The sequence below is a fragment of the Schistocerca cancellata genome, chromosome 12 (assembly GCF_023864275.1).
Source record: "Schistocerca cancellata isolate TAMUIC-IGC-003103 chromosome 12, iqSchCanc2.1, whole genome shotgun sequence".
Lineage (NCBI taxonomy): Eukaryota > Metazoa > Arthropoda > Insecta > Orthoptera > Acrididae > Schistocerca > Schistocerca cancellata.
In genome coordinates this window covers 13956773-13972254 of record NC_064637.1, presented here as the reverse complement: position 1 = coordinate 13972254, position 15482 = coordinate 13956773, and the positions used below count along the sequence as shown (strand labels likewise).

At 39.3% G+C, this 15482-nt stretch overlaps 2 protein-coding genes across 3 annotated transcripts in view; one reads left to right on the top strand and one right to left on the bottom strand.

Moving 5' to 3' along the window:
- The window catches only part of LOC126109824 (serine/threonine-protein kinase 11-interacting protein), a 251012-nt gene extending 247352 nt beyond the window's left edge, over positions 1 to 3660 (bottom strand). Inside the window, exon 1 of the mRNA XM_049914880.1 lies at positions 3279 to 3660. Within this exon, the coding sequence (XP_049770837.1) occupies positions 3279 to 3443 (165 nt within the window). The 5' untranslated portion in view covers positions 3444 to 3660. The remainder of the gene's footprint in view (positions 1 to 3278) is intronic.
- Positions 3661 to 3773: 113 nt separating this feature from the next.
- LOC126109401 (PHD finger protein 14) overlaps positions 3774 to 15482 on the top strand; it is a 205500-nt gene continuing 193791 nt past the window's right edge. For both annotated transcript variants that reach the window (XM_049914432.1, XM_049914431.1), the window contains exon 1: positions 3774 to 3981. In XM_049914432.1, coding sequence (XP_049770389.1) covers positions 3972 to 3981 — 10 coding nt within the window. In that variant the 5' untranslated portion in view covers positions 3774 to 3971. The remainder of the gene's footprint in view (positions 3982 to 15482) is intronic.

Below are 15482 nucleotides of genomic sequence, written 5' to 3'. Positions count from 1 at the left end.
GATGAAAATTTAATAGTGATGGGTGACTGGAATTCGAGTGTAGGAAAAGGGAAAGAAGGAAACGTAGTAGGTGAATATGGATTGGGGCTAAGAAATGAAAGAGGAAGCCGCCTGGTAGAATTTTGCACAGAGCACAACTTAATCATAGCTAACACTTGGTTTAAGAATCATGATAGAAGGTTGTATACATGGAAGAACCCTGGAGATACTAAAAGGTATCAGATAGATTATATAATGGTAAGACAGAGATTTAGGAACCAGGTTTTGAATTGTAAGACATTTCCAGGGGCAGATGTGGACTCTGAACACAATCTATTGGTTATGAACTGTAGATTAAAACTGAAGAAACTGCAAAAAGGTGCGAATTTAAGGAGATGGGACCTGGATAAACTGAAAGAACCAGAGGTTGTACAGAGTTTCAGAAAGAGCATAAGGGAACAATTGACAGGAATGGGGGAAAGAAATACAGTAGAAGAAGAATGGGTAGCTTTGAGGGATGAAGTAGTGAAGGCAGCAGAGGATCAAGTAGGTAAAAAGACGAGGGCTGGTAGAAATCCTTGGGTAACAGAAGAAATATTGAATTTAATTGATGAAAGGAGAAAATATAAAAATGCAGTAAATGAAGCAGGCAAAAAGGAATACAAACGTCTCAAAAATGAGATTGACAGGAAGTGCAAAATGGCTAAGCAGGGACGGCTAGAGGACAAATGTAAGGATGTAGAGGCTTATCTCACTAGGGGTAAGATCGATACTGCCTACAGGAAAATTAAAGAGACCTTTGGAGATAAGAGAACCACTTGTATGAACATCAAAAGCTCAGATGGAAACCCAGTTCTAAGCAAAGAAGGGAAAGCAGAAAGGTGGAAGGGGTATAAAGAGGGTCTATACAAGGGCGATGTACTTGAGGACAATATTATGGAAATGGAAGAGGATGTAGATGAAGATGAAATGGGAGATACGGTGCTGCGTGAAGAGTTTGACAGAGCACTGAAAGACCTGAGTCGAAACAAGGCCCCCGGAGTAGACAACATTCCATCAGAACTACTGACAGCCTTGGGAGAGCCAGTCCTGACAAAACTCTACCATCTGGTGAGCAAGATGTATGAAACAGGCGAAATATCCTCAGACTTCAAGAAGAATATAATAATTCCAATCCCAAAGAAAGCAGGTGTTGACAGATGTGAAAACTACCGAACAATCAGTTTAATAAGCCACAGCTGCAAAATACCAACACGAATTCTTTACAGACGAATGGAAAAACTAGTAGAAGCTGACCTTGGGGAAGATCAGTTTGGATTCCGTAGAAATACTGGAACACGTGAGGCAATACTGACCTTAGGACTTATCTTAGAAGAAAGATTAAGGAAAGGCAAACCTACGTTTCTAGCATTTGTAGACTTAGAGAAAGCTTTTGACAATGTTGACTGGAATACTCTCTTTCAAATTCTAAAGGTGGCAGGGGTAAAATATAGGGAGCGAAAGGCTATTTACAATTTGTACAGAAACCAGATGGCAGTTATAAGAGTCGAGGGACATGAAAGGGAAGCAGTGGTTGGGAAGGGAGTAAGACAGGGTTGTAGCCTCTCCCCGATGTTATTCAATCTGTATATTGAGCAAGCAGTAAAGGAAACAAAAGAAAAATTCGGAGTAGGTATTAAAGTCCATGGAGAAGAAATAAAAATTTTGAGGTTCGCCGATGACATTGTAATTCTGTCAGAGACAGCAAAGGACTTGGAAGAGCAGTTGAATGGAATGGATGGTGTCTTGAAGGGAGGATATAAGATGAACATCAACAAAAGCAAAACGAGGATAATGGAATGTAGTCGAATTAAGTCGGGTGATGTTGAGGGTATTAGATTAGGAAATGAGACACTTAAAGTAGTAAAGTAAAATAACTGATGATGGTCGAAGTAGAGAGGATATAAAATGTAGACTGGCAATGGCAAGGAAAGCGTTTCTGAAGAAGAGAAATTTGTTAACATCAAGTATAGATTTAAGTGTCAGGAAGTCATTTCTGAAAGTATTTGTATGGAGTGTAGCCTTGTATGGAAGTGAAACATGGACGCTAAATAGTTTGGACAAGAAGAGAATAGAAGCTTTCGAAATGTGGTGCTACAGAAGAATGCTGAAGATTAGATGGGTAGATCACATAACTAATGAGAAAGTATTGAATAGGATTGGGGAGAAGAGAAGTTTGTGGCACAACTTGACCAGAAGAAGGGATCGGTTAATAGGACATGTTCTGAGGCATCAAGGGATCACCAATTTAGTATTGGAGGGCAGCGTGGAGGGTAAAAATCGTAGGGGGAGACCAAGAGATGAATACACTAAGCAGATTCAGAAGGATGTAGGTTGCAGTAGGTACTGGGAGATGAAGAAGCTTGCACAGGATAGAGTAGCATGGAGAGCTGCATCAAACCAGTCTCAGGACTGAAGACCACCACAACAACAACAACAACATTTCCCTTTTCCCGTCACAAGATGCTTGAATCCCTCTAGTGATACATGGCTGTTTAATATTCTTTCTGATTTAGCTTATGGAGAACGCTACACTCGCATTGAAATGCTCATCTCTTTCGTCTCGCCATTCCCTAATCTTGTCACTTTTAGCTATGTGTAACTATCTTCTGATTCATATTGTTGTTATTGCGTCCCGGATTTGCCATTGTTAGAGTGTTCTGTGCTGCCAAATAATTTAATCATTCACCGACTTGCTAAATTTGAAGTGTCGTTATTAAGAAATGTGTGAACTATATTCTAGTCTTGCGCCTATACTGACAGTCAAGTGCACTAAAAAACAACTACCCCGTACATATATGTGCCAAATACGAAATTATAACATACAAACAAATCAGCCAACACAAACAAGGTAGGTATTAGGCTATCACTTGCAAATAATTTTCTTTCATACGATAAGAATACTGTTTTCTTTATTATAAGTGGGTTGTCCGATTAAAATTCTTTGACTGAATTTACCACTTTTCGAAATTATTAACTTTGGTTTTACGGCACATTTCCATCATAGTAAACAAGCGACATTGCTGGTTAAAATTCTCTTTAGGAGCATTAAATTTTTCATCTACATAATATACTGTCGATTGTTGAACAGTATTATACGAACAAAGTGATGACTGCTAACATTTTTGGCGTGAATCTCATGAAATATTTACCTCATCTGCATATACACTTGGTTATGTTATTCTACCAATACCTCTCTTAGGCACAATGCTCATTTTCACAGTTTTTTAAAGTTATCTATTAGCTGTCATCATTCCTACCTGGACCGCAGCATCCTTGGAATTTGGTGCCTGTTCGTTTATAAGAACAAACGACTCATTCAATTTTTGTAGCACTGGAACTGTGAGAACCAATAAACTATGTCCACTGCTGATAGCATCAACATTCTCGCGCAATAAATTCACCAATTTCTGTATATCGCACATCTCACATTTGTTCTAAGTACAGGAGTACAACTGTCAATAACATATATACGCTTCGTAGACTGTTAAGATTCCCCACTAAGATCAACATGTCATCAAAGCAACACAACAGATACGGTTTCCATTACTAATTAGATTCTAAAAACTGTTTACAAAAATATGCGTCATCTTGCGTAGAAATTTGAATCACTTGCAAGCGATCAGCTGATGACAAACGATTATTTTCGTCGCCACCAACGTTGCGTAAGATCGCTGCCAATGACAATAGCTTCTTGATAGAGTAATCTAATAGTATTAAAAATTAGTTTGAGACATAAATCCAATATTACAGTTACTGCACTATAATTTTTGTTTTAAAGCAAGATTATTACAAACACATTATTCAGACAATTTAATCGACATTCCGCAATGTGAACACGCAGTATCGCTGAATGTGGCTTATGGCGAATTGCAAACAAACACTGTGTTTAAAACGAATGTCTTTTGGATGTCGCGTCTTGGTGTTGTGAAGGAACAGTTTTACCGTGAACAATGAGTGGCTGTAAGTATTACAGGAGGAGTTCCTTATTTATGCTATTTAATTTTGCGTCAGACATCCGTGTTACGAAGAATTGTATCGTTTACAGCTACTGACCACGCTTCGTCAATGTAGGCGTCACGGCTAAATATTTTTGTTGTAAACCCAGTGACCGTAAACAAAGTTATAAGTAAAAGTGAAAAAACGTTCCGTGTTTGTATTTATCAGAAAATGAGACGAAGGCCGTTCGTCCCGTGATATAAATTAACGGCAACGTAAAAGTGCTTACAGTAATATCCACACAAGCCGGGTAGCGTTTCCTCTCCCCCCTCTCGTTGTTTATGTTTGTTCTTTTTCTTTTAGTTGTGTTTAAAAGAATTCGGTTCGTTTCTCTAGAGACCATCAGCTCGACTTCATAATTTACTTTTTGTGTTAGCCACACCAAAATTTGAACAGGTGTTTTGTTGATACTGGGTTAGCAGTAAATATATTTTATCCATCCCTAACGTACAGAATTTGACTGAGAACTGTTTTTTACTTACTAAAAAAACACGTAATAACTGTGCAAGCTGAAGAAGTGACCTTTTGGCACATTGACCGGTAAAAATTTTTTAAGCAGGGATTCATAAATATGAAAGACCCGTGAAGAGAAAACAAAATGGGATGGTTCTTGTAAAAAACATGATAGAGAAATGATAGCGAGTTTACAGTAGCTATTATGTTCGACAGAGCAGATTACATCCTATTCATTCCTTAACAGTGCTAGATTATTTCACTAAATGATTTGCAATGCCATAACATCTAATGAAAGAACATTGTGCAGTAGAGACCAAGAAAATGATGCAGTGCAGTTGTTAAGACACTGACCCCATATTCAGGAGGATGGAATTTCTTCTGTCAACCCATGCTGATTTAGATTTGCTTTGGTTTGTCCTAAATCATTGCAGGCAGATCACAGTGTTGTGCCTTCAAGGCTGTGACTGATCATCTGTTGTAGAAAGCATACTTATATATTGTGTATTTATGTATATTTTGGGCTATTTATTTTCTTTGTGTTATCTTGACAAATCTTATAACATTGTGTGATTATCCCTGGATGAATAAATGGAAAAAAAACATAGTAAATACACCCCGAAGCAACAGCCTGAAATCTGTTGGTCGACTGATGTTAGTAATCTTTGCTTACACTGTGATGCCAGTTTAGATATTGAATGTTACTGTTACAAGCAGTTGTGGGCTTTTTAAAATTTTTTTTTATTAATTTCTCACTTCTTCCCATTCAACTCTTTTACAGTTTTCTGTGGGTTTTCTCATGGCTGCTATTCCTTTAAGGTGCACAAGAATGTAGGTAAACTGCAAAACTTGAAACCTTTGGCACGCTCAGCTCATTTCCTGAATGTTGAGCACAATACTATGTAGACAAATTATTGCATTCTTTTCTGAACTTAGAATGCAATTATGGCAGGGCGTACTGAAAGAGACATGGCCCAAAGTGTTGGCTATGTATTATAGGACTGTACTCTGTCCTTAATCTCGTATGTGGAATAAAGAGAAATATTCCACACAGTCTGTGAGTTTGACCACTAACATAGTAAACGTGTGAAAAATGTCGTATACAACATGGTGATTATAATGTGACATCGGTGGCAATTTTTTCAAGTGGTGTAAGTTACAGGTCAGTTTGACACCATAAACACGTGCTTTTAGTTCACATTTGTTGGATTCACCAACTGACACCCAAATTGTCACCTTGCAACCTGAATCTATATCTCAGGCGAAGATACAGATCAATCTGTCACCACAACCAGTTTTTCTTCTTCTTTTTTTTTCACTTCATATACATCAGCTTCATCAACTAACAACAAAACTCTGCATATATACACCAAAAGGTAATGTGACAGCATCTATTATTTGTCACTGGTCAAAGCTGGCAGCTCACACTGAATATTTCCCCCGAATCTCGTCTGTGCAAGTTATTTCTATCGGAGCTGTTCGAATGACAGTGAGTCTTTGCATGGCATAGCTTGTTGTTTTGCGTCTCCAGTAACTCATTCACATGAGAACTGATAACATGACAGCATCCACTAAGACGTGAAATAATAGCATGTAGGCCTAGTGGAATAGCAGAATCCTTATTTGTGTATGGGTCTCCATTATCTGCCTGTAGGTCTCATTCTCATGAGTTTCTGGTTGCCCTAGTATCCAGCAGACACTATCACTAGCCCCTGTAGCATAAAAAGGTTGTACTAGGATTGCAGAACCTTCCGCTTCAGTCACCTCACGCCACTGCATTCAGGGTCACGTAGAGCTGTGCCTCAAACACTTCATTTACTGAGTAAATACTCATTCCCGTGGTGTAGGAGTACTAGCGTCTATGATTAGTAATCGAAATGTCATTGGTCCCAGGTTCAAACCCTACCACTGCTTAAATTTTGAATAAAAATCATCAGCAATGATGGCTGAAGACTTTCGACACAAGACGTCACCCTTATTCGGCCACTGGCCTTGTCAAAGATGGTGGAGGAGTGGACAGAGGTGCGGGGCACTCTCTTGCCCTTGCGGTGGGAAACTGCCACTAAAGGTCGAGGAATCAGCAATGATCAACACCATGAGGATGCAGAAGGCAATGTAAACCACTGCATTAAAGACATAATATGTACACAGGACATGTTGCTTGTAATTGAAAAATGCATCATGATAATCTCTCCCTTGGCAAAATATTCTGGACTATTCCCCCATTGGGGTCTCTGCGAAGGGACTACCAAGGTGGAGGTGACCATGGGAAAAAGATTGAATAATCAAGAGTCAGGGTGTGGACTATCAGGAGTTAGAACGTGGTAGGGAAGCTAGAAAATGTGAAAAGGGAAAGATTAAAGCTCAGTCGAGATATAGTTGGAGTCAGTGAAGTGAAATGGAAAGGAGACAAGGATTTCTGATCATATGAATATAGGGTAAGATCAGCAGCAGCAGAAAATGGTATAACCACGTTAGGATTTGTCGTGGAGAGATATTGTGAACAGTTCAATGATAGAATCATTCTCATCTGAATCGACAATGAACAAACACTGTGGACGATAGCTCAGATACACTTGCCGATGTTGCAAACTGAAGACGAAGAGGCAGAGAAAGTATATGAGGATATTGAACACATAATTCGGTACATAAATGGAGATGAATATTTAATAGTCATGGGGGACTGGAATGCAGTTGTAGGGGATTTAGTAGAAGAAAGGGCTATGGGAGAATGTGGGCTTGGTGCGAGGAATGAGAGAGGAGAAAGAGTAATCGAGCTCTGCAGTAAATATCAGTTAGTAGTAGTGAATACTTTGTTCAGGAATCACAAGAGGGGGAGATACGGAAAGATTTCAGTTGAATTACATTATGGTCAGGCAGAGAGTCCAAAATCAGATATTGTTTTGTAAGGCATACCCAAGAGCAGACATAAACTCAGATCACAATTTAGTAGTGAAGAATAGGCTGAAGTTTAAGAGACTAGAGAGGAAAAATCAGTACACAAAGAAATGGGATATGGAAGTAGTAAGGAATTATGAGATACACTTGAAATTCTCTAAGGCTATAGATACAGCAATAAGGAATAGCTCAGAGGCAGTACAGTTGAAGAGGAATGGACATCTCTAAAAATTGCTATTACAAAAGTTGGAAAGAGAAACAGGTATGATGAAGATAACTGCTAAGAAACTACATGTAACGAGAAACACTTCAGTTTATCGACGAATGAAGGAAAGGCAGAAATGTTCAGGAAAATTCAGGAATAAACAAATACAAGTCACTTAGGAGTGAAATAAATAGGAAGCACAGGGAAGTTGAGGCAAAATGGCTACATGAAAAATGTGAAGAAATTGAAGAAGGAAAAAAAAAAAGATTGTTAGGACGACTGACTCAGCATATAGAAAAGTCAAAAGAACCCTCAGTGAAATCAAAAGCAATGGTAGTAACATTAATAGTGCAATGGGAATTCCACTATTAAATGCAGAAGAGAGAATGGATAGTTGAAAAGAGTACATTGAACATCTCTATGAGGGGGAAGACTTGTCTGATGATGTGATAGAAGAAATAACATTAGTTGATATAGAAGAGAGACGTTATCCAGTATTATAATCAGAATTTAAAAGAGCTTTGGAAGACTTGAGATCGAATAAGGCAGAAACGATAGATAAAATTCCGTCAGAATATCTAAAATCATTGGGGGAAGTCGCAACAAAATGACTATTCACATTCGCATATAGACTGTATAAGTTTGGTGGTGTAACATCTGACTTTAAAGAGAAACATTGTCCACAGAATTCCAAAAATTGCAAGAGCCAACAAGTGCAAGAATTATTGCACAATCAGCTTAACAGCTTGTGGATCCAAGTTGGTTACTAGAATAATATAAAGAGAATGGAAAAGAAAATTGAGCATAAATTACATGACGATCAGTTTGGCTTTAGGAAATGTAAAGTCACCAGAGAGGCAATTCTGATTTTGTGGTTAATAATGGAAGAAAGAGTAAAGAAAAAAATCTAAGACACAATTGTAGGATCTGTCGACCTGGAAGGAGCGTTCGACAGTGTGGAATGGTGCAGGATGCTGGAAGTTTTGGGGAAAATTGGGGTAATCTGTGGGGAAAGATGGGTAATGTACAAGAAACAAGAGGAAACAATAAGGTTGGAAGAAAACAAAACACCTACAGCTGTCTTTATGTTGTCACGTATTGTGTAGGACTGCCGTAGGTGTTCCATTTCCTCACAATAGTGAACGGCCGTAGTCCCGCAAACCACCTGGTATGAGGATGGACATGAAAAAGAAAGAAAGAAGTGCTCGTGTTAAGAATGGTGTAAAGGCAGGGTGTAGTCCTTTGCCCCCTACTGTTAAAACTGTACATCAGAGAAGCTGTGACAGAAATTAAAAGAAAGGTTCAAAACTAAAATTAAAATTCCAGGTGAATATCGGTGATGAGAATCGCTGATGACATCGATATTCCGAGTGGGAGTGAAGACGACTTACATGATACTGAATGAAATGAACAGTCTAATGAGTAGCACTGGCAAAAAGTCCACTAGTATCAAGCATAGGCCTTAATCTGATGAAGACATTTCTGATTATTTATGTTTGGAGCGCAGCATTGCATAATAGTGAAACACAGACTGCGGGAAAACCGGAACAGAAGAAATTGAAGCATTCGAGTTGTGGTGCTACAGAGGAATGCTGAAAATTAGGTGGAACGAGGAGGTTCTCCAGAGAATTAGCAAGGAAAGGAATATATGGAAAACGCCGAGAAGAAGGGAGGATGGGATGAAGGACATCCGTTAGGACGTCACGGGATAACCTCCGTAGTGCTAGAGGGAGCTGTACAGGGCAAAAACTGTAGTGGAAGACAGAATTTGCAATACGTCTGGCATGTAATTGAGGATGTATGTTGCGAGTACTACTCGGAGATGGAGAGCTCGGCACGTGAGAGGAATTCGTGGTGGGCTGCATCGAAGCACTCGGAAGATTGACGACTCGCAGAAAGTGCATGTTTGTGCGTGTTCGCATCTGCAGCTGAGCGGCCTGTGTACTCGAATGCTGAACACTGGACCTGTACGGCCGGGGATAGGTCTCGAGCGGAGCGAGCTGAAGAGTTATGTACTGCAATGAGAAGAAGCGGTTCTGAGGTTTGGTTGTTGACACATCCAGTCTGCCATTGGCAGAGGATAACACAGTGACAGGTCTGCAGCATGTGGTCTGATCAGGGAGATAGTTTTTTTGGATTTGCCACAGTGTGTAACCTACATATCTGATCTTACGAGACTGGCATTGTTGGTATGTAAGGTACAGTGGTATCTCATAGGGTTCTTAGTGAATACTTTGTGATGCTCTCTTCCAAAATCTGGTTCACGTGCCACAGCACCTCGTAGCGGCAGGAGGGTTGCTCGTTCTTTGCTTATCTGAATATTTAACTTGACAGATTCTGTGGGACAGTGTGAGGTGAAGCAACCTGGTCATGGAATGATTTAAAGAAAGCTGAAAAATAAATTAAAGAAAAATGTTACATTAGAAATTGCTGCTGTACAGTGCTCTAAACTTTTGTAAGAAATTCCTGTAAGGAACTGGAGTATTGTGCCACTTATATTTGATAATCTTGAATTTATCCCTAAAAGCTTTTAGTTCTGCTGGAAATCTTTCAAAAATGAGACTTGCCAATTAGTGGGCACCTTCCTGTATTATGGTTTTAAAGGAGTGTTATCCACTTGCAAACCATTTTCCTTCTAGTCTTCACCAACTGAGTGTGGCAGTTCCTTTTAAATGAATCAGAGTTTTTTGTTATGTACGTTTGTTGTTGTTGTTGTCTTCAGTCCTGAGACTGGTTTGATGCAGCTCTCCATGCTACTCTATCCTGTGCAAGCTTCTTCATCTCCCAGTACCTACTGCAACCTACATCCTTCTGAATCTGCTTAGTGTATTCATCTCTTGGTCTCCCTCTATGATTTTTACCCTCCACGCTGCCCTCCAATGCTAAATTTGTGATCCCTTGATGCCTCAGAACATGTCCTATTAACCGGTCCCTTTTTCTTGTCAAGTTGTGCCACAAACTCCTCTTCTCCCCAATTCTATTCAATACCTCCTCATTAGTTATGTGATCTTCCCATCTAATCTTCAGCATTCTTCTGTAGCACCACATTTTGAAAGCTTCTATTCTCTTCTTGTCCAAACTATTTATCGTCCACATTTCACTTCCATACATGGCTACACTCCATACAAACACTTTCAGAAATGACTTCCTGACACTTAAATCTATACTCAATGTTAACAAATTTCTCTTCTTCAGAAATGCTTTCCTTGCCATTGCCAGTCTACATTTTATGTCCTCTCTATTTTGACCATCATCAGTTATTTTGCTCCCCCAAATAGCGAAACTTCTTTACTACTTTAAGCGTCTCATTTCCTAATCTAATTCCCTCAGCATCACCCAACTTAATTCGACTACATTCCATTATCCTCGTTTTGCTTTTGTTGATATTCATCTTTTATTCACTGTCCATTCCGTTCAACTGCTCTTCCAAGTCCTTTGCTGTCTCTGACAGAATCACATTGTCATCGGCGAACCTCCAGGTTTTTATTTCTTCTCTGTGGATTTTAATACCTACTCCGAATTTTTCTTTTGGTTCCTTTACTGCTTGCTCAATATACAGGGCTATTACAAATGATTGAAGGGATTTCATAAATTCACTGTAGCTCCATTCATTGACATATGGTCACGACACGCTACAGATAGGTAGAAAAACTCATAAAGTTTTGTTCGACTGAAGCCGCACTTCAGGTTTCTGCCGCCAGAGCGCTCGAGAGCGCAGTGAGACAAAATGGCGACATGAGCCGAGAAAGCGTATGTCGTGCTTGAAATGCACTCACATCAGTCAGTCATAACAGTGCAGCGACACTTCAGGACGATGTTCAACAAAGATCCACCAATTGCTAACTCCATTCGGCGATGGTATGCGCAGTTTAAAGCTTCTGGATGCTTCTGTAAGGGGAAATCAACGGGTCGGCCTGCAGTGAGCGAAGAAACGGTTGAACGCGTGTGGGCAAGTTTCACGCATAGTGATGTGAAAGATTCAGTGTTTAAACCTCCTCTACCAAGAAACGTGCCAGAACTGCGAGCTCGCATCAACAATGCTTTCGAACTCATTGATGGGGACATGCTGCGCCGATTGTGAGAGGAACTTGATTATCGGCTTGATGTCTGCTGAATCACTAAAGGGGCACATATCGAACATTTGTGAATGCCTAAAAAAACTTTTTGAGTTTTTGTAAGTGTGTGCAAAGCATTGTGAAAATATCCCAAATAATAAAGTTATTGTAGAGCTGTGAAATCGCTTCAATCATTTGTAATAACCCTGTACAGTTTGAATAACATCGGGGAGAGGCTACAACCCTGTCACTCCCTTCCCAACCACTGCTTCTCTTTCATGCCCCTCGACTCTTATAACTGCCGTCTGGTTTCTGTACAAATTGTAAATAGTCTTTCGCTCCCTGTATTTTACCCCTGCCACCTTCAGAATTTGAAGGAGAGTATTCCAGTCAACATTGTCAAAAGCTTTCTCTGAGTCTACAAATGCTAGAAACGTAGGTTTGCCTTTCCTGAACCTGTATGTTACAAGCGTTATATGTACAGAGGCAGCCGAGCTAGATTTTCAAAATGGGAGAATGGCACCCTGCACCAAGTTCACGAATGTAAGCCACCCAGCATTTTGACTGCCCTATTCTGGGCTAAGAATATTCTCCATTACTGCACAGTGTGTTCCCAAAATGTGAGAGGGTAAGGCATAGTGGACTGGAAATGCGCAAAGCAGATAAGCATCATGTCCTGCATGTTGTACTTACAAGAGAGATTATCATCTATCATATCTAAGAGTTTTAAATGCTCAGTTTAGCTGATAAGTTTTTCACCGGGTGACTGTAAATGTTTGTTTCTTCAAGGATTCAGTGGTGTGCATTTTGCTGCACTTATGTGTCAGTCTGATTGCTAATATTACCCGGTAGCCTATTAGCTAAATCATTTACACTACATTCCATGCATTTCATAATGACACTTGTCTTTGCAAAGAAAAAATTGTCGAATTATCTGCCATTATCAATGGACGATTTACGTATACATCAAGAAAAACAATAGTGTCAGACAGCAAAACTGTGGCACACCTCTACTTGATAGGATCCAAGTCACAATCAAATCTGCTCCCTGTTCGTGGACATTGCAGGACTACCTTTTTTTTTTATTACTTTCTGAATCAGTATCCTCCTTTCCCATAATTCCGCAATCTTCCAGCTAATGCAAAGGTACCTGCTGGGGTAAATGTTTAGGCCTTCAGGTTCAAGAAAGTTAATTTACATATTCTGTTGATGCTCCTTTCCAGAATACAAACTGCAAGTCGGACAGGAGATTATGTATATCATGATTTGTTACTACTCTAATGTACAATAGTTTCGCAAAAATCTTCAATAATATCAAGCCATCTATTTTAATAATGGGCAGGAAGTAGGGAAAAGGACACTAATGGTGTGCTATCAGGAACTGCACCAATATTACCCGGAATTATGTAGAAAAAGGTGTGAAAAACCACAATCAGTTAGACTGGCAATAAGCTGACAACACAGTAATTAGAGTTAATATACTATTATTGGATAATAATTTCATAAGTTTAATTAATGGTATTTAATTCATATGATCAATTTTGAAATAATGCAGTTTCATTTTGAGGTGTGCTAGTGACAGTCCAACTCAACTGATACATTGAAGTGCATATTGGTGCAAAATGTAAGCATGTTGAAAACACTGGGCAACAAAAAAATAATTTTTGAATGTTTCGAGCACTTCATGAGGCAACTCCTACTAATTTTGGGTTGAGAAAAACAAATATGACAATGAAAAATTTTTATTCGCTCTAGTTTCTGTGATATACACAAGGTGGAAGTATTATATATTAACGGATTGAGAGAAAAGGATACAATTTAATTACATACGTGCTAACAGCAATGAAAGTGCATTTGATTTTTTTAACTGGTAATTGCATGCTAAGAGTTCTAAATTACTGGAAAAATACTTCGCAGATGGTCCTGTCTGAAGAGAATCATGTGGTGGCCTACTGACTTCGCCGTCTTTTAGCTTGCCTCTTGTAATGGAGTTCTGCAGAATCCCTACACAAAGGCCAACAGTAATCCGCAAGCATTACTTCATTCCAATGGCCCTGATATCTTTGTTCCATAACAGAAATGTCCTGATGGAATCTCTCACCATGTTCATGACTAACAGCTCCACAACTAGGAGGGAAAAATTCTAGGTGGGAGTGGAGGAAATGGATTGTAAGGGACACGTTGCATCCAAGGTTATGGTATTTTTGCAGGAGTACTGTCACCAAATGCTTGAAGTTGTCATCTCTTTTGTTGTCTAAAAATCCATGAACAACACCCTTGAAGGCTTCCCAAGCTTCTATTTCTTTCCCCTCCAAAACTTGGTCAAATGCAGGATCCCTTAGAAGTTCTCTTATTTGTGGTCCAACAAAAATGCCTTCCTTAACTTTTGCATCACTTAATTTCGAAAATTTCTCTCTTATATACTTAAAGGCCCGTCCTTCTCGGTTCATAGCTTTGACGCAGTTTTTCATCTAACCCAGCTTGATATGCAGGGGTGGAAGAAGAACGTCTTTTGGGTCCACAAGAGGCTTGGCAACATTTTTCTCGCTAGGGTGAGGATTTCTTGCAGGCCAGTCTTCGTTAATATAATGCAATTTCCTGTCTCTACTGTCCCACATACATAAGAAACAGCAGTGCTTTGTGTAACCCAGTTGCATTCCTAAGAGTATGGCAATGACTTATAGATCACCACAGATTTTCCATTTGTGTTCATGATATTTAATTGAATCCAAGAGAGCTGTCATATTTGTATATGTCTCCTTCATGTGAACAGCATGACCAACAGAAAGAGATGAAAGAAGGTTCCCGTTGTGAAGTAACTCAGCTTTCAAACTAAGCTTGGAGGAGTCTATGAATAGCCTCCATTCAGTTGGATCGTGGTTCAAATTCAAAGATTTCATGAAGTCATTAATGTTGCAGCAAACAACAAGATTATTTTTCTTCTCAAAAAAGAGAAGCAGTTCCATGTGATGTTTTTTGTACTGTGAGATTCTCACATCACTTTGGAGAAGATTCCATTTCTGTAGTCGAGACCCAAGAATTTCTGCCTTCTCCTTTGACAGGCCAAGGTCTCTAATGAGATCACTCAATTCCGCTTGACTCAGTCTGTACGGCTTATCATCTTTTCCCTCAAAGTCAGTGTCATGGGATGTGGAAGGCTTGTTTGGTTCTTCTTGTTCCACACTGTCTTCAATTTCTACTTCAAACACACAATTTTCAGGTGGAGTAGGAACTGGTAAACTATCCGAATGTGGAAGGGGTCGAATAGCAGATGGAAGATTCGGGTACTGAACTGTTCTTCTTTTCTTCATAGACAATCCTGCCTTTATTGGTGGAGTCAGGCAGAAATAGCAGTCACTGTATGGTTTGTAGGCTCCCGCCAAATCATAGGCACAGTGAAAGCGATAGATTGTTTCTTCTTTTTCAGCCATTCTCGCAGTGTAACTGAACATGCGTTGCAACATATATGTGGAGCCCAAGATATATCCTGGTCCCCTACTTTCATACCGAAATAATACTGATAGGCAGTCTTTACAAGAGGTGTCAGATTGCGTTTCTGTGAGGAAAATGTTATTTCACCACAAATATAACAAAAGTTATTCACCATATTTACACATTTCTGTGGCATTTTTACAAATTTTACACTAAAAACGCACTCGTGAACCAGAAATTTTGCATTAATTTGAGTAGAAACTACGTGTAATTCACAGTCACAGCAACAGTATCTATGTTTATGACTTACAAACAGCTGAAGAGCATTTGTGTTTTGTTATTTGACAGGTGTGTGAACTCCCAAAAAAAATTCCCCCAAATTTAAAACCTTCACTCTAAAAAATGAAATGTCTCTTTATCTT